Genomic DNA, 26,840 nt, shown 5'->3' on the forward strand with positions numbered 1-26,840 from the left:
TGCAGATGAAGTCTGCCAAGGAAAACATTTTTTTTCTTTAATTAAATATTCCTTTGTTTAACCCCTTATTGACCCTTAATTTAGTCTAATCAGCCATAATTAACTCCTTTTTCTCCTTTTCCATTTAATTAATTTTTTTCCTGCTGATTTTTTTGTCCATTCCTATTTTAAAAACTATTAATAATTAAAACTTTTTTTTTATTTGCTTTGTTTGTTAATATTTTTACACCTTTAACATATATTTATACCTTTCACAATGAAAAAAATACAAGGTAGAAAAAAAAGAAATGTATTTCATTTGTAAATAACTTTTCAATGCTTTGTACCAGAATCATAATTTTATTGTCATTTCGTCAGGACAAATTACAGAATAAAATGCACACTTTGTATGTGCAGTAACACTATTTATTTTTAAACAGTGCTCAAAAAAAAGAAAAAGTGTGTTTTTTTTGTAAATTGTATAAGGACTGTGAAAAAAATATAATTGTTGCAAGACAATATTCATGAAAGAGAAAGCCTTGTTTGTCCTTAAAAAAAAACAATATATGTATTACATAACAACAAAGTTATCACTGAATAAACAGGTCCATAGCAGAAATGTAAAAATGTATCTGGTCCATAAAGGATGAACAGGTGTGAGAACCGAAGTGGTTAAGGAGGGGGGCTGCAGTGTCCTTAACAATCACTCATTCAGCTGTCAGTGGGGTTCCCCCACACAGCTCATGTGTAAACAAAACAGTTGCCAGCAGGTATTGGTAATTGGTATCGGCGAGTACAAAAAAAGTATCGGTACTCGTACTCGCTGTAAAAAAAAATTGGTATCTGTGCATCCCTAGAGACCACTGTAACTGAGAGCGAGGGAAAATCCAAAATTATGCAGATGTTCCTAAACTGGAATAGAGGAGATATCTTTCAATGGGGACACTTGCTCTGGTATTTCTAGTATTTCATCCCACTTTGAAAGTTTTCTTTTGCTTCCTGCAGCCTGTCAAGGACATAAATATAAATCACCCTAAAAAGACACAAGGAGTGAAAACTAAACTGACAGGAAATGTATTTCTTACCTACTTTATTGAACAATTGAAAAAAAACTTTTGGTTGTATATTCACTTAAATCACTTATGTACCAGCCTGTAATATCTCTTCATTACCAGGCCATTTTTCAGTTTTCAGTGCTGTGATAGTTTGACTGACAGTTACTCTGTCATGCAACATTATACCCAAATGAATTTTCTATAATTTTTGAGGCAGTTAATATTTAATAACCTCTGTTTTTTTTTATTTTTTACTATAAAAAAGAACAAAGACCAAAAAATTTAGAAAAAAAACCTATTCCCTTTTTTCTGTTAAAATAAAAATGCTAGAATATTATGAAAACCCTGAAAATTACCCTTTTTTTGCAAAGTAGACACCACAATGTGATCTCAGCACAACATCAGGACTACTTTATCATGGGATAATACACTTGCTTTTTTTTCTTATTTCTTTCTTATAGCTCATGTACAGATAATTTGGATGTGAGACCATGACTTTTGAAGTTGTAGTTATTGACTTTTCTCATATCAGAGGACAATGGGAAACCCGTGTGAAAAAATATAAAGAGAGATGTAAAAAGGAGAAGGAAAGAGTAGAAGCAAGTGCGCTGCAAAAGTGAGTAGACCATTATTATCCGTATAAATGCCATAAATTGACCTGATCTCCATATAAATATATTAAAGCTTTGGTGAGGGTACACGGCTAAACAGTGGAAGAGAGGCACACAACTGATATTTGAAAAAAAGTCCAGGTTAGGCATAGTATGTGTACAGTAATTGATCATGTTTTTATTGCACTATTTAAGCTCCAGAGCAATTTTTGCATTTGAGCTATGGGCCTAATAACTTGGTAATACCTTTCTTATTAATTATGATATACAGTAGAAGTGAGACATACTATGTATTTTTTTCTGTGGTAGAGGAGACAAGCAAAAGTTTATTTTAGTGGTACTGTTTAATGTTTTATATATTTAAAAGAGATTTTTTTTTGCAGTTTTACAAGTGATTGTTTTCAAACAACAAAAAAAAATTTCAGACAAACTTTAAAGTGCTAATTTTATTCTGCAAATTGTTCTGTTCGTTATATTTCTGGCATGAAGCACACCAAAGTTATTTATATACAAAAGAAATGTTGGCTTTTATAAGGGCCCTTTCATACAGGCGGACTCTGCCAAGGGGATCTGCCTACTCAGCAAGGGATCTCTCCACTGAGCAGGCAGATGACAGATCTGTGTCCGCTCCACTTGTGCAGTGTGGACACAGACACAGCCTGCCATTCTCTATGGGGCGGTGAGATGTAAATAGCCTGCCTGTCCATTTACATCTGACTATCATCCGATACACTTGTCCCTTAAATCCATCTCCCCATAGAGAACAATGGATGGTCCGATCAGGTCCACCTGTCCATTTTTCAGGCAGACCCGATCAGATCATCCATTGAAAGGGCCCTAAATTTGCATGTTTATATTTTTAAATGCTTATTCTGAAATAAGGAAAGAATGGGTAGAATGAATACACAGGTAACATATCTGTAGCAACAGAAAAAAAGTTGAAAACATGCATAGTTAAGGCAGGGAGAGGAATTAAAACTATTAAACAGCATTAAAAGATTATTTATAGGGGTTGTGATTGGCTTATGGTTGAGTAGGACATTTACCCTTCTGTCTTGCTGCATCCATCATAATTTTTTCTTGTTACTATTCATTACATGGGGAACAAAAAGAAATCTAAACCCACCCCTACTCCAGGTACTTACTCACAGCTGTAAGACTTTTTTCCAGGTATCACAGCAAACTCTGCATAGCTCAGACACCATACCTTTGAGATGCCCCTCCATGAACTTCCTAAACCTGGTGATGATTAAGACCTTCAAGCCTACATTGCTTCACTCCCCACATGGTCAAAACTTGAGAACTATATCTTTCGTATGGAGGCCTATGTAGATGAAGCATCAGGCCTCATGGGTGAAGTAATGCAAATAAGGACTAGACAGGAGGATCAGGAGCATTCTAAAAAAAGTCTTGGACAAAATAGAAACTCATCAGATTTGCAATAATCATACGGTACAACTCCAAAACCTAGAATAACAACTAGATGACCAGGAAAATTGTTTTCGCTGTTGGCTGTAGAGGTCCGTAGACTACCTTCTGAACTTTCTCTTTCTCCCATGAACTTAATTTCTAAACCTTGCTTCTGTACTTCATGTTTGCCAGATTATTGTGCCTGTGCTGATATATCTTACAGAAGCACAACCTTGTTGCTGAAAACACACTCAAATGCATGTGGAGCTTTGTGGATGTGGTGCAAGCCAACTGCTGCACAGAATTATTGGACTGTTCCCAGGGTCTACATTCTGGTTATTTGATAACTGCATCCATGTTTGTTTGTCCTGGGATCGATATCTGACGTTGTCTTGTTACAATAACAGATTTAACTTTGATCTTTCCTTCTTTGTCATTACTATCTCTTTGTTGGTGGTGGTGACATGGTCTTGTTAGACCCTTTATGTTTTCTGTAACTGTATTACAGATGAGTCCTTATGGACGTATTTCTATAATTTTGACAAACACAGTACCTCACTCCTTAAAGTGATAATAAAAGTCTGAATTTTTTTTAAAATAACAAACATGTCATACTTACCTGTTCTGTGCAATGGTTTTGCAGCTCTAAACCTCCTCCTGTCAGGTTATTTATTTATTTATTATTTATTCATTTATCGAGTTTATATAGCGCCAAAGGGTTTGCTCAGCGCTGTACAATAGAGGGGGGGACAATACATGAAACATTACAGTAACATCAAACAGCACACAAGGGGTAAGAGGGCCCTACTCTTTCGATCTTACAATCTAGGAGGGAGGGGGTAGAGGTACAGGAGGAAATGGCTGTGGGGGATGGAGTGGTAGGAGGAGGGAAGGGCAGCCCCGGTTGCCCCGCTCCTGGCATGTTTGCTACCATAAGTAGCTTAGGTGTCCTTTTATGAAACTGAGATGAACGGCGATCCTAAGGATCATTGCTGATCTCAGATTATTAGTGGTTTAGGAAACAGAGATGATCAGCGGAGAAAATGTTCTTCGCTGATCATTTCTGCACATAGACAATCTGTCACTGGCAGAAACAGAAATGGCCAGTGTATGAAGGAGCGATGTCAGCCCTTCACTGGCGATCTGTGTAAAAATTCTCTCTCCCCGATTCTCCAGCCCAGAGGTTGAGAATTGGGGAGAGAAGAGTGAATCCCGGGAGAACTGAGGAGGAAGGAGGAAGATTATTGACTTCCTTCTTCCTCAATCAGAGCCCCCAAGACAATGGAAAAGCCCCCCTGCCTTTCAAAACCCCTGATGGGGTACAGCAAGTTAGAAAAACATGTGTGTGTGTAGTGAGGTACTGAGCGGTCTTCTCTGAGAGAGCCGCAAACAAAGTAGCGGTAAGTTACCGCTTCTTAGTAAACTGTGTGTTTGACTGATCTCTTCCTGCAATCTCCTGAGATTACAGAAACAGCAGCCATCTTCTAGAGTTCAAAGCGTTTGTAGGTCGCATCTCTCCTCATTAGGAGAAGCAATCAACACTGCGTCATGAACAGGCATTCAGAAGAAAACTGTCTCCTTTTAGAATGCCAGAGAACTGAGCAGCGGTCATTTAGCTCTGCATGATAAACGGACACTATAGAAATGTGGTTTAGCAGTAGGAGCCAATGAGGAGAGGGTCCCAGGGCAGCTGAGGCTCCTCCGCACATCCCTGGATCGAGAGAGGGCTCAGGTGAGCATTTGGGGCTGTGGGGGGAGCAGCACACAGAAGGTTTTTTACCTTCATGCATACAATGCATGAAGGTAAAAAACTTTCAGCCTTTACAACCACATTAAATCTATATTTATGTGATTTAAAGCTTTTACACTAACATAGCCATGGATTTACTTCTTCCTTTGACATTGTGGTACACATTCTTGAACTATAATACAGCCTGTTTTTATCTTATCTTTCCTTTTTTGTAAATCCAATTAATCTATTATTGCACACTCCTGGATGTTGAAAAACGTCCATTGTTCCTCTTAATTTTAACTGAATGTTACCACAGCCTTATAATATATAAAAATGTAACAAAAAAGCATACAATAGCATACATGTCTGTCTGAGACTTTTGCACATACATCTTGTGTTATGCAGTGTCTCCCACCAAACCTTCCATTTTATTTATATGCTGGATAAACAGTCAACCATCCATGTCTCTAATTACAATAGATACAACATATACTTTATTCCTCTTACCTATCTTATTTATGGATCTCCTTCCATGTTGTTACATCCTTATTTTTATGGACTTACTTCACCCCACTCCCCCCCTACTCCCACTCCCACGCCAACCAAATTCACATTTTATATTACTGTCAAAGGTCATGGCCAGATCCATATGAAGGACCCTCTCCATGCAACCTACTTTGCCCTCAACCTAGCAATCACATTATAGTGGTAATTGCTACACAGTTAGCACATATAGAGCTCACTTGGAGATTCTTACTGGGTACTCTGTGGGTTGTCTATCTATGATCATGTTCTGAGCATCCTTGGTTTTTTCACCACCCCTTTATTAATGTACTTTCCATTGTCCCCCGCACAACACTGTTTTCATTTTTTTCTTTTATCTCTTCTACCCAACTTCCTTCACCCCTCTCCATATCTCTTTTCTCCCCTTGTGGCTTACACCCTGCTTAACTTTGGATGTTCTCCCTTCATGCCTGCAAAATGACTGTATCACGCACTGTTCAATAAATGCTAAGGGCCTATTGTACTCATACTATTATACATAATCCTAAACTTGTTGCCAAATCAAAAAGTTATTTCCATAGTGAGCTATAAAAATTGCTCAATCTAACTGATGGCTTTGGAGGTAGACATTGCAGGCAGATATGAATTTATTGAATTCTCTTTCACCAACAGGCTTTATACCCTTGCAAATATTTTGTTACTCAGTACATCTCAGGTCTCTACTTGTATCATATGCCTCTATCTTCTTGAAAAATTCCCAGAAGTTCACATTATTTTAGGGGGTGATTTAAACCTTGTGCTAGATTCAGAAATAGAGCTTCTTTGGGTAAGTCACATATTCCCTCTTCTGAACTTGATAAACAGAAACTCACGCATCTCAAACTGAGGGACCTTTGATTTAAATTACATCCCAGGGAAAAAGTCTTTCCTTTTTTCTCAGTAGTGCATACTACACACAGTCATACTGACTATATCTGTGCCTCATAATTGCTCTTGGGTAGAAGTTTCAGATCAGCTGTGGCCCTCAGATATGGTCAGACCATTTACTGGTCTAATACTGGTTGTTCTTGGATAAACTCCTTCATAAAATAATTATCTGGAGGCTAAACAAAAATGTACTACCTTTGTTTTGCCAACATTAGAAAGGCTACCTCTAATTTTATTTCAGATCATAATTTAGATGGCAGCCCAGCCCTAATTAAATGGAAAGCCCTATGCAGACCATAAAGTCAACTTCATAACACTAAACTAATCAGATTTTATATTGTGCGATTATGCACTTTCCATACCTGTAGGCCATTTGCGTTAGGAGTGAAACCTGCACTTCTAGAATGGACCAGGCATTGGAACAAACACCCTCTAGTGGTTCAGGAATAAGCCCCATCCTTTTATTTGAGACCTGCGCATGTGCAGTCAGCTATTTTGTCACTGTGGATGAGCTCGGTGTGTGCAATGCTCTCTCCTCTCAGAAATGTTTGGGGCAAGCTTCTCTCCATGGTCTACAGGTAGAGAAATTGACTATAGGTATTGAAGGAGCACAAATGTATGTTTTTTAAAATTTGATTAACTTAGAGTTATGGAATTGAGTTTATGGACTGTATGGGGTATTTTTTTATAAAGGTGAACTAAACCTTTAATTGTCTTCATCAAGGAATCTTTGTTTCCCATGGATCTACACTAAATAAATATTTTTTTTGTATACAAACTGTTTTATTGAAAATTTTTCAAAAACAAACAACGCCATCTAGACATGTATAGCAAAAATTAGATGGTACAAAAAACATCAGAAGGTATCAATGGCAAAACAAAGCATCAAAAGGATAAGATAAACAGGTATTGCCAGTTGCCTATAATACAAAAATGTTGAACATATAGTAAAGACAATAATGTCTATAAATTCTCTTATATGCAATATACACTGCTCAAAAAAATTAAAGGAACACTATTTAATCAGAGTAAAGCATTAAGTCAATTAAACTCCTGGGATATTGATCTGGTCAGTTAAGTAGCAGAGGGAGTTGTTAATTACTTTCAACTGCTTTGGTGTAATGAAATTAACAACAGTTGCACTAGATGGGCAGCAATGAGATGACCCCGAAAACAGGAATGGTTTTACAGGTGGAGGCCACTGACATTTTTTCCCTACTCATCTTTTCTGACTGTTTTTCACTAATTTTGCATTTGGCCAGGGTCAGTATCACTACTGGTAGCATGAGGCGATACCTGGACCCTAAAGAGGTTGCACAGGCAGTCCAACTCCTCTAGGATGGTACATCAATACATGCCATTGCCAGAAGGTTTGTTGTGTCTCTCAGCACAGTCTCAAGAGCATGGAGGATGATTCCAGGAGATAGGCAGTCCTCTAGTGGGCACATCACTGCTCGGCACCATAGAGCTCAATTGGCATTTGCCATTAGACACCAAAATTGGCAAGTCTGCCACTGGCGCCCTGTGCTTTTCACAGATGAGAGCAGGTTCACCCTGAGCACATGTGACAGACATGAAAGGGTCTGGAGAAGCCATGGAGAATGTTATGCTGCCTGTAACATCATTCAGCATGACTGTTTTGGTGGTGGGTCAGTGATAGTCTAGGGAGGCATATCCATGGGGGATGCACAAACCTCAACAGGCTAGACAATGGCACTCTGACTGCCATTAGGTATCGGGATGAAATCCTTGGACTCATTGTCCAACCCTACACTGGTGCAGAGGGTCCTGGGTTCCTACTGGTGCACAACAATGCCCGGCCTCATGTGGCGAGAGTATGCAGGCAGTTCCTGGAGGATGAAGGAATTGATACCATTGACTGGCCCCCATGCTCGCCTAACCTAAATCCAGTAGAACACCTCTGGGCTATCATGTTTCAGTCCATCCGACGCCACCAGGTTGCTGTTGCACCTCAGACTGTCCAGGAGCTCAGTGATGCCCAGGTCCAGAGCTGGAAGGAAATACCCCAGCACACCATCCATGATCTCATTTGGAGCATGCTCCTACATTGTAAAGCATGGGAGCCATACAAATTACTGAGTACAATTTTGAGTTGCTGCAATGAAATTTCAGAATGGACTAGCCTGCTACATCATTTTTTCACTTTGATTTTCGGAGTGTCTTTGAATTCAGTCCTCTGTAAGTTGATCATTTTCATCTCTTTCAAATGATGGGGCATCCTTACATTCCTAACACATTACCCAGTCCATATTAGTATAGATATCCAGCATGATATTTTTCCCCATTGAGATCTTATGTGTTTTGTGACCCACAATAGACCTAGACATATCACCAATTTGCCTCCACAGTAAGTTGATTTCAGCGCACTCCCACAAAATGTGGACAAAAAAACTGGGAGCTGAACACCCTCTAAAACAGTTATTGGGTACAGCAGGAAACATGGCATGGAGATGAAGGGGTGTATAGTACCATTGTTTTATCAAGTTTAAGGCTGTCTCCCTAATAGAGACTGCCTTAAAGTTGAAAATTCTTGATTACACCCCGAGGTGTAGGCTGACAACAGAATTTTATAAATTTGAGATACAGCATTAAACCTTTTCCTCTGGAAGTTTTGAAACAAATATGTTCGTAGTCCGTCAAATGGAAAGTCAGAAAACACGAAGATGGAAAGATGATGGCAAAAAAAATTAGTGATTTGAAGTTAAAAGAAATACTACTGTCTTTGGGCCTGTTGAAATTATCAAAATTAAGAAAATGAGAGAAGTCCAGTATCTCCTCTAAAAGAGGCAAGAGTTGTTAGGGAGATTCAGGTCCACCAACCAATATCATTTGGATCAGGGAAAACAGCTACAAAGGTAGGATCTCCCAGAAAAAGAGGCACCAGTGGGGCTTCCGATATCAAGTTATATTTACATTTACAAAAGGCCCATAACTTAGGGACTGTGTAACTAAGATAATCAAAGACAGGGCCTTGGGAAAAATGGATTGCAATCACATAAGGCCAGGGAGAATATACAATAGACACAGAGAGATTGATGCATTGTATGGTATACAAGAGGAAAGGCCTTGTGAAAAAATTTAGGATAGTCAGCAGCTGAGAAATGAGTTTCTTGCAGAAGCGCTATCTTAGTTCCAATTTTGGTATATTGCAGGATGGCTTTCCTTCTTTTGTTAGCAGAATTAAAACCCTGTACATTTTGTGATACAATTATGATACCCATAATAAGCAACATTGAAAAAAAAGCTTATGACAGAAAATAGGGCATAAACAAAGATAGTGGCACCAAAACTATGGTAGTGGACATACCTCCACCGCTCCGTTCACCCATATACACCTAGCGCATATAGAGGTCAGCAAAAAGAAAAATAAATAGAAACCTCATAGGCAGGGATTTTCTCAGAAAATAGGTGCAGGAAATCATCCACAACCCCCCAAAACTCATCTCTACACACACCATCCAAACCACATCAAATAGTGGGTGTAGTCAAATTTGACTAACAGTGGGATGGTCTTAAAGGGGCATTAAATACCAGGAGTGCATTAGGTACAGAGTGCAGTGTTTTCGGGAGAGAGGTGTTACAGAATGCACAGTTCTGGGGTGCACTAAGTATATACTGCAGAGTTCAGCTGTCTTCCCCAGATGATTACCTCTGCATTCCTCAATTTACATTTCATTTTCACATCTCTTCAAATCTGACCTCTGCATGCAACCAATCCACAGCCCTCACCCCCCCCCCCTCCTCAAAAGTGCCACCATATTCCACATGTCTTACTTTTGTTGCTGTATTAAACTGAAGCACCCAGCTGGCTCTAGTACCTTCCTGCACAGTGTAGGTGGCTCCGCCTTTCTCACTTACAGGGCGATCATCCAGTGGGGGTGTCTGCATCCACACTGCACCCCGGATATCTGCATCTTCCTTGTACACATCCTTCACTCTGTGGGAGCCGGAAGTCTGTGTTTTCAAGTGATAGTGGTGAGCAAGGAACAGAGGGCTTGAGCCATAGGTGGTGGAGCTGAGTCCCAGCAAGTTCCAGCTGAAATAAAACCCTGCTCATAGGCAATGCCTGTCAAATAAACATAGAGAAATACAATATAAAAGTATACCATAAAGTAAAACATATAATGAAAAACACAGCCAAACCAAGGTCAGGAGATCCATAACACCCTGGATGAAAAAAAACTCTAAACAGGGACAACACTGTCTCAAACTCAATCTGAAGTATTCAACCTGTGGGAGTCGGGAAAACTGAAAAACCAGAAAAACCAAAAACAAAATATATAGATCAGAAAGCAAACATAACCCAACCTACCATGCCAGACACCAATTGAGTGGTGAGGCATAACAATGACATGGTGGGACGTAAGCAGTATATTCAGCTATAAAATAGTACATAAGTTGCACTACTGAAAAGTGAGGTATCAGAATAGAAGAAGGTCAGTTCCAAAGTTCCAGTGAAGTGCAAAAATAGAAAAAAAGAAAATATGGCTGCATCCGGGTTATGGAATAAGATTTAGATAACTGAAGAGATAAGAGGGGCAGGCTGCTTCATGTCGACTTATCCCGCCAAGGAGAAGGAGTGTGCCAGATGGGCGAAAGTCTTGGGGTTAATGGAGTCCTGGGCTGGGGATCAGCCTCTGCAAGTCCCAAATCTTTTGGCCTTCAGCAACCATAGTGACTCTATATGTGCTGCCATTATGCAGTATAACAAGCTTAAAGAGGAAATCCCATCTGGAATGAATACGGGTGGCCGCCAGAACTGTAGTGATCTCCTTCATCTGTTGACACCGAGGGTGGCAGGTAATATATCCAGAAAGACCTGTAGTTTAGATCAATCCAACGTAATTTCAGGTGTATTTCTGGCTGCTCTTAAAATAATTTCCTTAACCAGATAGTCCTTAAGACATAGAATGATATACCTGGGTGGTTTATCAGCTGGTGACTTAGGCCACAGAGCCCTGTCTATATGGTCACAAATAAAGCCACAGGGATCCTGATCAGGGAGAAATGATTTGAATAGGTGAATCACAGCAGGGGTTAACTCAGTGGTGGTTTCAGGGATTCCGCAGATCCGAAGATTATTTGGCCTGTTTCTGTTGTCTAAGTCCTCAGTCCTCAACACTGAGATTGAAGATGGTTAAATACGGCAACCAATGACAGAAATGAAAGAACAGAAAGGACAAAAGTACCCCCATTCCTGTGTCCTAGAACTGGAAACAATAAAGAAGAGGGGGACACACCACAAGCCAGCACAGCCAAAGGGGGGAAACAGAACCTGCAGCTCCACTGATGCCCCAGGATTGAACAAGGGGTTGAAAGGGAAGCCCCAGGGGTGCATGCAATGTCCCCAAGCTCCACTGAGGTCAGCACCCTAGTGGTCTTGTGAATGGGCTGCTCCTGACATCATCATGCCCATAGTCCAGCTCTAGACGTGAGGATGGCAGGAACAGTACTCCACTGGATGTGGGGGAGTGTGGTTTTCCGGAGGTTCAGAGGAATGGGTAAGTAAGCTGTTTCTTGAGCCCGTGGACAAAATGAGCACTTAACCCATGCAGTGCAGGGCATAGCTCCACTGCATGAGAAAATAAATGTTTTGACTGGAGTTCTGCTTTAAGTGTGCTGACATTGAAATAACATTTTGTGTGTATACAATATTGGCAAAAGTATTGGGACGCCTGCCTTTACAGGCACATGAACTTTAATGGAATGCCAATCTTAGTCCGCAGGGTTCAAAATTGAGTTGGCCCATCCTTTGCAACTATAACAGCTTCAGCTCTTCTGGGAAGGCTGTCCACAAGCTTTAGGAGTGCATTTGTGAGGTCAGGCACTGATGTTGGATGAGAAGGCCTGGCTCGCAGTCTCTGCTCTAATTCATCCCAAAGGTGTTCTATCAGGTTGAGGTCAGGACAGTCAAGTTCCTCCACCCCAAACTAGCTCGTCCATGTCTTTATGGACCTTGTTTTGTGCACTGTTCCCACAAAGTTGGGAGCATGAAATTGTCCAAAATGTCTGGGTATGCTGATTCCTTAAGAGTTCCCTTAACTGGAACTAAGGGGTCAAGCCCAACCTCTGAAAAACAACCCCACACCACAATCGCCTCTCCACCAAACTTTACACTTGACACAATGCAGTCAGGCATGTACCATTCTCCTGGCAACCACCAAACCCAGACATGCCAATCAGATTGCCAGACAGAGAAGCATGATCATCACTCAAGAGAACACATCTCCATTGCTCTAGAGTCCAGTGGTGGCATGTTTTACACCATTGCACCCGACGCTTTGCATTGCACTTGGTGATGTAAGGCTTCGATGCAGCTGCTCAGCCATGGAAATCCATTCTATGAAGCTCTCTATGCACTGTTGTTATGCTAATCTGAAGGCCACATGAAGTTTGGAGGTCTTTAGCTATTGACTCTTTAGCATGCGCTGACCCGGCTCTGTCATTTTATGTGGCCTACCACTTCATAGCTGAGTTGTTCCCAGTTGCTTCCACTTTGTTATAATACCACTAACAGTTGACCATGGAATGTTTAGTAGCAAAGAAATATAACGGATGAACTTATTACACAGGTGGCAATCTGTCATGGTGCCACACTTGAATTCACTGAGCTCCTGAGAGAGACCCATTCTTTCACAAATGTTTGTAGAAGCAGTCTGTATGCCTAGGTGCTTGATTTTATACACCTGTGTCCATGGAGGTGGTTGGAACACCTGAATCCAATGAATTGGAGTATTGTCCTAATATTTTTGGCAATATAGCGCATATATAAATAGATAGACAAACAGATACTCAGAACATCAATTAAACTTTAAAGCTGAATTTTGGGCACAGATTAGCTTTAAGATCATTCTTTTAAGAGAAAGTGCCCATAGACAACCACAAAAATCCACACACATTTCCCCATACATGAATATTTGCACCCATTTTTGTAAAGTAGAGGGACATAATAATGTTACAACAATATCCAAAAAAAGAAGCAAAGCAACATTCTCAATTTGTCAAACATAAACTGACAACTAAATCCAGAGTTTGACGTGCCTGCAGTTGAGTTGTAAGGAGTAGGAGCAGAGGAAAGCTGCAAGGAAATGATATTCTCACTGCCAAGAATATTGGAAAATTACCCTTTGCCTATCATGGGAACGGGCTATTTTTACAGAGAAGCAAAGAGATGAAATACTGAAGGAAACTGAAAATTTTCTTTATAAGTCTAACATTTCATCATTGTTTACACATTCATCAAAATTATTTTCAAAATATGCATGAAAAGATATCCTAATGCATGCATAATGCATGGAAATAATCTGATATGACTCTGGATATGTTTGTAAATGTATACTTTGGAAATGACTGTAGCAGTTAACCTTGGGACACCACGGTTAAATAAAAAATGACCAGGCTTGTTGAAAATGTTTGAATTCCCTGATGTTTTCAAATGTCAAGTCATATGCTATTATTCAGAGCCTGCAGCATACTTTATGAATCTTTACTACGTATCCTGAATTGCGAATGGTCATGTGAATGAAATTAAACTTTATTACAACATCAGATAATTCACAAATGATCTAAAAATTATGTTGTAAGCTTACCATGCAATTTACAATCTTACTGAATAATCACCTTTAAAATGTATCAACAACTATGTAATGTGAGATTGAATGTATTCTTTAGGCCTTTAGTTAGGCACTGTATAGCTGTTACTAAACCTGAAGGATATTGTACAGTACATAGATGATATAGTCAGATTAATGTTACAAGTGTTGCTTGTTGTAAAGTTACAGTATTGAGTAGGATTTATCAATTTTTATTACCTTTTTTAAAATATTACTAGAGAAATGTTACAGCCAGGTCCAGCGCTTCCACTAGGCAAACTAGGCAGCTGCTTAGGGCACACTGCCACCTAGGGGGCACCTGGGAACAGCACAGGCCAGAACGCTCCCTGTGTTAGACACAGTTATGCCATGAATGATCCTCCAGCTGAGAGGAGGGGCAGCAGAGGGGAGGAAAAAAAGGAAGATGTTGGGTGTCTGGGGCCAGCGTAGCAACTAACCTGTCACTCCTTCCAGTGTTCCTCTCAGACTCAGTCAATTACTGCAAGCTGGCTGGCAGCTGCTAATCACTGTGGAGTTCCATCCCTTCCCTGTGGAGGAAGGTAATGTCTGACTCTGATGTCTGTGGCATCTTATGGCATTTTTTTTTTCAAATTAAAATAAATTTAGCAGTTTCATGCTTTGTTGATTTATTATTATTATTATTATTATTATTATTATAATATAATAATATCTATTATAATATTTTCTACTGTTTTTAAATTTTTTTATTTATTTATTTTTTGGGGGGGCGCAAGTAACTGGTTTTGCCTAGGGCGCACAATAGTCTAGCACTGGCTCTGGTTACAGCTGTATTCAATGGTCATAGAGAATATTCATCAAAGGCATGAAAATTAACAGGATCAAAGTATTACATGAAGGTAGGGGATCATTTACTAAAGGAGTATTTAAAACACTTATTTCCCTACATGTCACACACATTTTTGCACACATTTTTGATATGTGAAAGAGGGACCTTTAAGCACAAAGTATGTAGGCAAAGGACACAACTATCCTTGGCAACATTCGGAAGTAACAAGGAAAGACATATCCTCAGATTCAGACGCAGCAGGGAAAGTGAGAGTAAAAATAACCCAACTGTGTTGTCGATGGGAGTAAAATAAGCCCCATTGTTGGTGTCTATAGGATAAAATAAGTGCCACTCATTGGTGTCAGTGGGAATATATAAGTCCCACTGTCATTGTCATTGGGATAAAATAAGCACCATTGTTGGTGTCTATAAGATAAAATAAGTGCCAATCATTGGTGCCAGTGGGAAAATATGACTGTCATTGTCATTGATATAAAATAAGTCTCAATATTGGTGTCAGTGGAATATTATACCTTGCTTACACCATGTGCAGAGACATTAATTTTTCTGCACCTGTCTCTGCAAGGGCACAAAGAAGAGAAATGTTTTCTATGTGACCTGTTCATACCACAACACTGCTGTCATGTGTGTATATTTTCTGTGCAGAGAAAAAAACTCTTGTGACACCAACATTGTGGTGTGAATTGGACACATAGGAAACAATTACTTTCTTTGTGCCCTTGCAGAGACAGGTGCAGAAAAACACATGCTTCTCCACATGATGTAAACAAGTCCAAAATATTTTATGTAAGTCAAATCTGCAAATTTTGTCCACCAGTTTTTATGTATGTATAGTGTAAACAAGGCCGTAAACAATCCTTATCATTGGTGAGATAGCAAAAAAGTCCCATTGTTGGTGTCAGAGGGATATAAAAGGCCTTGTGTTTATTATTACAGGTACTTATATAGCACCATCAGTTTATGCAGTGCTTTACATATACATTCTACATTCACACCAGTCCCTAATCCTCAAGTCCCTAACTTACATTCATACATACCCATTTTAGGGACAATTTATTCAGGATCCAATTAACCTGTCTTGGAGTGTGGGAGGAAACCAGAGTACCTGGAGGAAACCCACACAGGCACAGGGAGAACATGCCAACTCCAGGCAGGTGGTGCCATGGTTGAGATTTGAACCAATGACCCTAGTACTGCCAGGCAGAAGTGCTAACTATTTAGCCACTGTGCTGCCAGTATTTTTAACATCAGGGAGATAAAATAAGACCTGTATCTTTTGTATCAGCAGGAGCAAATCTAATCTGAAGCTGTTGGCATCAGTTACAGTATTTGCCTTTACCCCTTCCCGTCCAGCCCTGGTGTCCCCTTTTTAGGGTCTGTACACTTGGGAGGCAGGAAAGATTGGTCATCATGTCTTTGCTGTAATTGGTTGTCACAGTGGTCACATGATTGTGAGCTGGTCCTATCAGCTACTGATCGTTAGAAGGGACCAAGAGCTGTTTTTCACAGCCTGGTCTCTGTGCTGGGAGTGAGCGCATGCTCAGCACAGAAACATAGGGTGCCCAGTGATGCATATGTGCAACATGTGGACAGCACAGCACATACAGTATGTGTTACATGGGTGACAACAGGTTAAAACACTTTCACACTGCTAATATATATAATAATCCCCCTGCGCTCCACTGGTAATTATATGACCAAAAAAATCTTTGTAAGCTGCTATCACCTTCTCCTTATACCTGAGGATACACAATATTAGTAAAATGATGCTGAAGCGCTATACATATATCTAAATAGGTGTATATATTACACCTGCAGTGCTATGTATTTGCATATCGATCACAAAGTCAATAACCTATAAACAAAGCATGCATATATAGTTAATAAAATACTATAACTGGTGCTTTTACATCATGCTTGAATTACTGGATGACTGGTGATAAAGTATAAGCAGGTCAGTCAATCACTGGCCTATATCCTATGTGCCAATAGAGGAACCCTCAAGGGGGTAAGATGGATTGGAAGATAAATATATCACACTCTATTGTAAAGTGACAAGTGCAACAAACTGCAGACACAATAAATAAATCTTATAGATCAAAAGTCCACAATAAAGTGCAATAAAACGTGCATAAAGGTTGATGTGCAAATTAGGCAATAGTAGTGCTTCAATATTTCACTCCAAAGATAATGTGTGCTTCTGTGACACACGTGTGCATCACTATCCCAAAGTGGCTAGAGTGCCTCCTCACCTCCTGGAAGCGACCCCTAGGGGCCACAACACATTGAACAATACGTGCTCCACAGTACTGGGGATCTCAGATAATTGGCTCCTATGGCTCCACTCAGCATCCACTGACAGATCAATATTCCCCTCAGGTGATGGTCACAGCATCAGGAGTATCATAAGGCCATAAAGAGGTAGACAAAGAGAGCCTCCATAGTGTAGTATGATTTATTCCAAAAGCAAAATAAACAAGCCAAAAACGGACACTCACAGTATTGCAGTTACAGTGCAGTGGTTTCCCATGTGCTGGGGGTGTACTGCAGGTCTCTGGGTGTCCAAAGATGGCGTCTACCAAAGTGCGTCACCGTAAATGCGTCACCGCGCTCTACGCATTACTCCATGATATCACGTGGCTTCGTCAGGATGAAGCCATGTCTACCTCTTTATGGCCTTATGATACTTTACAATAGAGTGTGATATATTTATCTTCCCATCCATCTTACCCCCTTGAGGGTTCCTCTGTTGGCACATAGGATATAGGCCAGTGATTAACTGACCTGCTTATACTTTATCACCAGTCATCCAGTAATTCAAGCATGATGTAAAAGCACCAGTTATAGTATTTTATTAACTACAGTATATATGCATGCTTTGTTTATATATGATTGACTTTGTGATCGATATGCAAATACATAGCACTGCAGGTGTAATATATACACCTATTTAGATATATGTATAGCGCTTCACCATTATTTTACTAATACTTTCACACTGCTACACATTTCCAGTGCCAGTGTAGGGAGGGACAGTCAACAACGGATGGCCCATAGCAAGCCTATGGGTGATGTCATTGTATAGGCATTGCAGCCATTGCCGGCAATTTTTCCTCTTCACTAAAGCCATCTGCTGGGGAGATCATGTGACCAGACCAGAGCGCCTTCAGAATAGGTAAGTAGAGACATCTTTCCTTTACAGAGTAGTCAGTATGGGACTTAGAATGGGGGTGGGAGTAGGTTTAAGCTTAGATATTATTTGACTGGACTTCTGCTTTAATATTTTATATTTTTATAACTGTTTTTCAGAACAGTAGATCAAAAGGAGGGACAACTGAAGAGCAAAGATGGATAGAGAGATTTGGTTTTAAGAGAGGGATAGTTCCACTGTTTTAGGAACAATTGGGAGCTATGTCACTGAAACAGTGTTAATGTCAAACAATAAATCATGCACAGCACAACTTAAAAACATATTTTGTAAGAATTTACAGAAGAAAATAGTACTCCTTTATTTAATCAACCTCTAGGATGTCGTGTGGTATACAAATAGCTGATCAAAACCCTATGCTATACATTCGATTAAAATGCAACAGATCATGCTGCATATGCTGTAGGCTTGTATGAGGACTGGTTATTTTAAGATAAATGCACTAATGGTCACAAAATTATGCTGGTTCAGAGATACCTTATCTAGACAACAAAAGGGCTTATAAAATCATTGCACCGTGGCAAAAGCAGACAAGAATATATACAAAAAACAATATGGTGCATTAGGCTGAGATTTATAAGCAGAACCTAATTGTTACATATTATGAAACATACTGTATAACATGCTTAAAAGAAACTATAAAGATCAATGATTTGCCGGTAGCAAACAACTGCTTAGCTTTCAATTGAAAGTATCTTTTTTGGACAGAACATCAGAGAGCTCATGCTCTAGGGAAGGATTGTGCTGTAGGCAATAAATGTTTTAAAGGAAAGCTGAAATTAAAATAAAATTATCTTCAGTTCTAAATAGTAGAGGTGCCCTAGTTGCTAGTTTGTCATGTTATTTTTTTATTTTTTCTATGGCTTTAGATCTTTTTAAAGCTTCTGCTGCAATACTAAAATTGCATTAATACAACATAAATTATACAAACTTTTCCACAGTATTTGCCATGCAATATTTCTGAGACAGATTAATATCTGCTCTTGAGAATGACAAGTCCCTCAGGGTCAACATGAAAGATTGTCCTAAAATACCATAAAATATTCTATCTGGAGGTTTCCAAGCTGACATCAGGGTGAAGAAGATTAGATGTGAAAATCAAATATTCTTAAGCATATTAGTTTTTTAATGGGAGCTTTCCTGTTCATTTTTAACACGCAGGGCAATAGCCATAGACATAAATAATATTGGGCAATAGGAATGATAAATTGAACTTCTATATATAAAACAACATTGATCTGAAAAAATCTTCACTTTCACCCTTGCATAGAGATGTGACAGCTAAATGTATAACTAGGATTTAGTTGACCATTTCCAATATACTGACCAAAATGATTGCAGCAATTTATAATCTTGGATGGAAATATTCCGCATGAAAATGATGCTAACACAGTTCACTGTATTACTAAACAAATCCCCTTCGTGACAGGTACACTGAGTAGAGACACCTGAGCACTATGAAATGCAGACTCTGCACTATAAGTATGCAGAATATATATCTAGGAAGATGAAAGCTCAGTCTCACACATTAAAGGGAATTTATTATTAAAGGATTGCCATTGTGAAATGAGTCTTCACCTTTTTAAGTGCAGGCCAAGGTAGACAGTATATACAGTATATCTAGCAACTATTTTTATGAGGTTAATGCTTTAAAGTGAGCCTTATCTTCCTGATTATTCTCAGGTAAAACAGTGCTGGAACCATATATTGTCTGTCAATACACATGTTAGTTCACAAAATAATTCCTTGGGTTCTTTGCAGCCCTGGCTGTATATGGAGCCCAAACTTTCTAAAGTACAGTATATGCCCAGCCAAAACATTTTTTTTCATTGTTATGAGATGGGAAGTGTTAGAATCTCTGTTGGATTTTTATTTCTGCCTTGCCCTTGCTGGTGAATACATCTTCTCTATCTGGATGCATGACAAAAGTCATTGGGAAAGGTGATGGGAAATTCAAATTTTTACAGTTGTCACCAGAACAGAAGTTGGTGGAAAATCTTCCAATGGAGACACTTGTCTCAGTGACAACTGTCTATAATGTGATTTTGCCTCAGTTGCTGTTGTATTTTCCAGGAAAAAAAATAAAGGAAAAGATCCTCAATTAGCCAGGGGTTTATCCCTTCCCTTCTCTATTCAGAATAAAAAAAAATATATAAAAAAGTACCCTTTAAGATTAATTCCCAACCCTTCCTGGTGCCAAGCTTCTACTGCCTATTGAAGTGCTGGCATTTAACAGTTAAATGATAAGGGCTAGGGCTTAGCACTGTAAAGGGTCACAGCAAAACCCTGAAAAGGGCAGAAGTCAGCTGTGTACAGCAAGGACCCAGGATCCAAGGAACTCCACAGGGACAAAGAGATTGGTTTGAAACTTAACATAGGTACAGTACTTGTACCAAACATAAGGTGCCTGCACTTCATCACTTTTGTTATCTTAGAAACATTTTAGACTTAGTCAGGTTCAGTCTAAGTACAGGCCAAAGTGGAAGATACATTTATGAGACAATTCGCAATGATAGACTGCCCATGCTTCTAGAGATGTAATAAAATCTTGTCCATCTATATATTATAAAAACCCAGAGACTTAATGATGTGTGAGTGGTGAACACCGCTCAAAACTGATTCCCAGGTGTCAGGTAAAGACGTCGTATAGTGGATGGCCTCAGCTGCTGCTCTGGCCGTGCCCTCTGATGTGTTTTGCCCCTCCAATAGGGGGCTTGGTCACAGAGGCTAAAGCGTCAGGCAAAGACCCCGTATAGTGGATGGCCTCAACCGCTGCTCCAGCCATGCCCTCTGATGTGTTTTGCCCCACCAATAGGGGGCTTGGTCACAGAGGCTAAAGCGTCTGTGACCAAGCCCCTTGTGGGCAGGGCAAAATGCATCAAAGAGCGTGGCTGGGACAGCGATTGAGGCCATCCACTATACGGGGTCTTTACCTGACTTCTGGGTAACAGTTTTGAGTGACGTTCACCCCCTCACACATCACCAAGTCTCTGGAGCAACTTGGGACACTGCTCCCTTATTTCTTCTCTGCCGGCAGGGTGACTATAATTTACAACCAGCCTTGAGCAGCAGCAGAAGCTTTTAAATGGTCCATAAAAAAAACCCAATTTACTTTGAGAAAGAAGAGGAGTATTTAAATGTGTCAAAAAAATAGACTTTACTGCCATTTACAGTCAGGTCCATAAATATTGGGACATCTACACAATTCTAACGTTTTTGGCTCTATACACCACCACAATGGATTTGAAATGAAATGAACAAGATGTGCTTTAACTTCAGACTTTCAGCTTTAATTTGAGGGTATTTACATCCAAATCAGGTGAACGGTGTAGGAATTACAACAGTTTGCATATGTGCCTCCCACTTGTTAAGCGACCAAAAGTAATTGGACAGAATAATAATCATAAATCAAACTTTCACTTTTTAATACTTGTTTGCAAATCCTTTGCAGTCAATTACAGCCTGAAGTCTGGAACGCATAGACATCACCAGACGCTGGGTTTCATCCCTGGTGATGCTCTGCCAGGCCTCTACTGCAACTGTCTTCAGTTCCTGCTTGTTCTTGGGGCATTTTCCCTTCAGTTTTGTCTTCAGCAAGTGAAATGCATGCTCAATCGGATTCAGGTCAGGTGATTGACTTGGCTATTGCATAACATACCACTTCTTTCCTTTAAAAAACTCTTTGGTTGCTTTTGCAGTATGCTTTGGGTCATTGTCCATCTGCACTGTGAAGCGGCGTCCAATGAGTTCTGAAGCATTTGGCTGAATATGAGCAGATAATATTCCCGAAACACTTCAGAATTCATCCTGCTGCTTTTGTCAGCAGTCACATCATCAATAAATACAAGAGAACCAGTTCCATTGGCAGCCATACATGCCCACGCCATGATACTACCACCACCATGCTTCACTGATGAGGTGGTATGATTAGGATCATGAGCAGTTCCTTTCCTTCTCCATACTCTTCTCTTTCCATCACTCTGGTACAAGTTGATCTTGGTCTCATCTGTCCATAGGATGTTGTTCCAGAACTGTGAAGGCTTTTTTAGATGTCATTTGGCAAACTCTAATCTGGCCTTCCTGTTTTTGAGGCCCACCAATGGTTTACATCTTGTGGTGAACCCTCTGTATTCACTCTGGTGAAGTCTTCTCTTGATTGTTGACTTTGACACACATACACCTACCTCCTGGAGAGCGTTCTTGATCTGGCCAACTGTTGTGAAGAGTGTTTTCTTCACCAGGGAAAGAATTCTTTGGTCATCCACCACAGTTGTTTTCAGTGGTCTTCCGGGTCTTTTGGTGTTGCTGAGCTCACTGGTGTGTTCCTTCTTTTTAAGAATGTTCCAAACAGTTGTTCTGGCCACACCTAATGTTTTTGCTATCTCTCTGATGGGTTTGTTTTGTTTTTTCAGCCTAATGATGGCTTGCTTCACTGATAGTAACAGCTCTTTGAAACTCATCTTGAGAGTTGACAGCAACAGATTCCAAATGCAAATAGCACACTTGAAATGAACTCTGGACCTTTTATCTGCTCATTGTAATTGGGATAATGAGGGAATAACACACACCTGGCCATGGAACAGCTGAGAAGCCAATTGTCCCATTACTTTTGGTCCCTTAACAAGTGGGAGACACATATGCAAACTGTTGTAATTCCTACACCGTTCACCTGATTTGGATGTAAATACCCTCAAATTAAAGCTGACAGTCTTCAGTTAAAGCACATCTTGTTCGTTTCATTTCAAATCCATTGTGGTGGTATATAGAGCCAAAAATGTTAGAATTGTGTCAATGTCCCAATATTTATGGACCTGACTGTATTTTCTCCATGCTGCCAATTTTGGAATCTCGGAATCCTAATTATTAGATTTGCTTTACGAAGGCTATTTTTTCCATTTCCGACTTACTGAGTCATATTCCTGCTCCACTGTCATTGCTCTATAAATGCATCATTTATCGATTTTTAGAAATCTATAAATATACAGTATATTATATCTGTTTAAACCAAACAAAAAATGTATGTCTTTTTGTGAAAAGTGTATACTGAATTCCTGCTTCTTAATACTAAGTATTCTATATGCTACATTCATAAAGAAGATCTTTTACTACTTACTACTTGCAATCTGTATTGATCCTCAGCATGAGTCACCATGTTAAGAATACAGTTCCTCAGGGGCGGACTGACAACTCATGGGGCCCCCGGGCAATAGGGGATCATGGGGCCCGTGTCCTGGCCCAAACTCAAAAAAGCCTATGAAAAAGGTACCAGGGCCATCTCATGGGGCCCCCTACTGACCCCGGGCCCTTGGGCAGTGCCCGAGTTTCCAAATGGTCAGTCCGCCCCTGGTTCTCCTTTTGAAATCTACCAGCTATTACTTTGGGGTTGATCTACTAAAGACAAATAGGTTGTTCACTGACTTCTTATTGCCAAGGAGCCAAATCATAAAAGCTGCATGTAGAAAATAATGTATCTGTTTGAGTGGATTAATTATAGCTCAACAATGGAAGTTGGGAGTTCAGGGTTGTGTTTTTCATTACTTTGTAACATCATTCGATAAGTAAATATCTGATTGGATAAAAATAAGTAGACTTTGCATTGACAGTGATAACCAGAGATAAGAAGCAATGTTTTAGATAATAGAATTCTATATAACTGTCAAGCCAGAAATAGCACTCAGAAAATGTGGAATGGTAGCATGAAGTCAAGTGACGCAGCTAAGTGGCCAAGTGGTTAGCATTTTTTTTTTGAAGCAGTAGTTTCAGATCTCACCAAGGACACTATCTACGTAAATTCTTTATGTTTTACTATGTGTCTCGGATTAGCCTGCACTTTCCTGCCTGTGAAATTCTTACCTCCTTGCTGCAGTGGTTCTGCTGGACCTGTGATTCTATTCACATGTGTTCTTTGGACTCTCTGTTCACCTATAAGTGTCACCTGCTATTCTGTGGGTTTATATTCCGTTCCATTCTATCACTTCCTGGCCTGCCTCCCAGTTTGCTTCCTTATTTAAAACATGCTCAATACAGCCCACATTGCCTGAGCAACTTCCCAGTTTCTCAGATCACCTGGTTTGACTTGCATTACTTGTATTCTGCATACGCAAGTGATCTCTGTGTTGCCAGCTGGACCCTCCTGGAGGCTGCAACCTGGTTCTTGCTTGCTGAAGGTCCATACCATCAGGGGCCCTGGTGAAGAAGCAGGCTGGGGAACCTTGGTTTGGTGTTTTACAAGGGCTCACTACCACAGAAACCTGACAGTTTTCTCAGGCCATGAGCGGGCTGCACTGAGCATGTCTTAAATAGGGGAGCAAACTGGGAAGTGAGCCAGCAAGTGATAGAAGGGAAAGGAATATAAACTCACAGTATAGCAGGCAATGGCCATAGGTGAACAGAGATGCCACAGAACACATGTGAATAGAATCACAGATCCAGAAGAAACACTGCAGCAAAGAAGTAAGAATTTCACATCCAGGAAACTGCCAGCTAAACTGTGACACCATGTTTGTGTGGGTTCCCTGCAAGTGAATCAGTGTCTCCCCAATACCTAAAAATATAATGAACACATAAGCCCTAAAGAGTACAAGTGTAAAGAGCTGTAATAATTGTGCTATGTACAGTAAATGAGGGAAATGCAAATATTTTCAAAGGCAAAATGGTAGTTGTATCCAGTGTAGAGATTTCTTCTCATATTGTGTGTTGGTGCTAACATCTTTTCAACTGCTACATTATGACATAGAGTTGATTTAGAATACCACAGTTTTGGTGCATATGTATGTACATCCAACTCAATGGCAAAGAGTATGCACAATGATGCATTCCACCGTACAGTAAGTACTGAATCATGTCATTTCCTTTTTTTCAGCCATTTTCCAAACATAAAAATTTCTCTGGACAGCGCCCACAGTGGGGTTTAGAGTGTAGCTATATTAACAGACTAAAAATGACAAAAAATATTCATTCATGTGGACAGCTTTATTAATTTGGTACAGCTGTATGGAAAGCTATATCTATCTCAGAGCCAAAGGCAATAACTGAAGAAATGTAATTTCAGAAGAGATGACATCTAAAATATTCCCTGGCTGGCAGTAAATGTGCAAGGCTGAAAGGATAGTAAAGGTGAGTATTATGTATGTTTGCTATATGTGTGTCATAAACTATATGTTCATTCATCTACTTATGTATTTAAATGTGTCTACCTATTTTTCTTTTTTTTTAGAAACATGCTCCTTCTAAGCATTTGTAGTTTCTCCTCTTTGTATGTTTATCATTTTGATTAACATTAAACTATGAATATAACTTTGCAGCGGCATCTTGTTTTCATTTTTTTTCTTAGTAGATAGATTTTGTACATTTCTATTTATACACCTGTTTGTATATCCGTGTACCTATGAAGCTGCATATATACAATATGCTGCAACTGTCAACTATAAGCTCTGGTGAGATGCATTTTAATTTTGCATGATGATCATATGTGGTCATTGATGTCACCTGGGATCCCCTAGCCACAAACAGAAGCAGGCAGGGGTTCAGAACTGTTATTCAGGGACAATAGCTTTTTTTTATTTTAATGTCACTTTTGCTAGAGTACACCCTACAGGTTTGTCACTTCACGTGTAGGTTTAAGGTATCCCCCCAGCAAGTTACTTAAGGTGGTGACAATAGCCAACCTTTTCTGCATAATGTGTGTTGAACTCATCACTTATAATCACCATAGGAAGCCACGTGACAATGTGACAACAAAGCTTTACAATAGTGATACAGGGGCAGATTATTGTCACCCTATGACAGCCAGGAAGTGTTTGTATTGTAATGAAACCTAATGGCAGGAGCAAAAGGTATAATTTTAACCACTTGCCGAGTAGCCACTGTAGAAATACGGTGGCAGGTCGGCACGGCTGGGCAAAAGCACGTTTTAAAATGTGTGTTTGCAAAACAGGTAGGGGGCGCACGTGAGGCGCGCCGCCACCCTACGTGCACCGGCGATCCCGGCTGCGGGTGTCAGTCGCCGTGTCACGGCCGGTCATTATCGGTCGTGTCCCGCCGATTAGCGGCAATCACTGACAGAGAGCAGGGCTGCTGTAGCTCTGCTTTCTGTCAGTTCCCTGACAGCTCCTGACACGCTGATCAGGAGAGAAGAGTTTATCTCTCCTGATCAGCGTCTCCCCCCCCCGTGCAGTACACACCCCCGCCCCCTAGTAAAACACTCCCCTCACACAGTTAACCCTTTCAGTGAATAAAAGAGTTAACCCCTTCCTCCCCAGTGCCATTAGTACAGTGTCAGTGTTTTGTTTTTTGCACTGATCACTGTATTGGTGTCACTGGGGATGTCAGTGACCCCAAGTCAGTTCCCCCCCAGTGTCAGAATGTCCACCACAGTCCCGCAGTCCTGCCATAAGTCGCTGATCGCCACCATAAGTCACTGATCACCGCCATAAGTCACTGATCGCCGCCATTATTAGTATAAAAAAAAATTAAAAATCAGAGTATCTTTCCCGCCATTTGTAAACTCTATAACTTTCATGTAAACCAATTAATTTACACGTATTGGGTTTTTTGTTAACAAAGACATGTCGCAGAATGCATTTTGGCCAAAATTTATGATGAAATTTGATTTTAAATTTTTTTTTACTGGACATGTTTTATAGCAAAAAGTCCAAAATATTGTTTTTTTTTCTCAAAATTGTCAGACTTTTTTTTTATAGCGCAAAAAATAAAAAGTGTACAGGCGATCAAATACCACCAAAAGAAAGCTCTATTTGTGTGAAAAAAAGGACATCAATTTTATTTATGTACCGTATTGCATGACCGCGCAATTGTCCATTAAACTAGCGCAGTGCTGTATAGCAAAAAAAATGGCGGAAATTGCAGTATCTATACCATAGTTTGTAGATGCTATAACTTTCACACAAAGCAAGCAATATACACTTATTGGGATTATTTTTACCAAAAACATGTAGCAGAATACATTTTGG

The 26,840-nt window shown here is 39.9% G+C and overlaps 1 protein-coding gene across 2 annotated transcripts in view; it reads left to right on the forward strand.

The window, feature by feature from the left end:
- Nucleotides 1–26,840, forward strand: part of LRRC2 (leucine rich repeat containing 2) — a 294,583-nt gene that overhangs the window by 45,119 nt on the left and 222,624 nt on the right. For both annotated transcript variants that reach the window (XM_089662154.1, XM_089662155.1), the window contains one exon: nt 1,496–1,650. In XM_089662154.1, coding sequence (XP_089518280.1) covers nt 1,526–1,650 — 125 coding nt within the window. In that variant the 5' untranslated portion in view covers nt 1,496–1,525. The remainder of the gene's footprint in view (nt 1–1,495; nt 1,651–26,840) is intronic.

Source organism: Staurois parvus, unplaced genomic scaffold (genome assembly GCF_062004578.1).
Source record: "Staurois parvus isolate SC_StPar_1 unplaced genomic scaffold, SC_StPar_1.0 ptg001432l, whole genome shotgun sequence".
NCBI lineage: Eukaryota > Metazoa > Chordata > Amphibia > Anura > Ranidae > Staurois > Staurois parvus.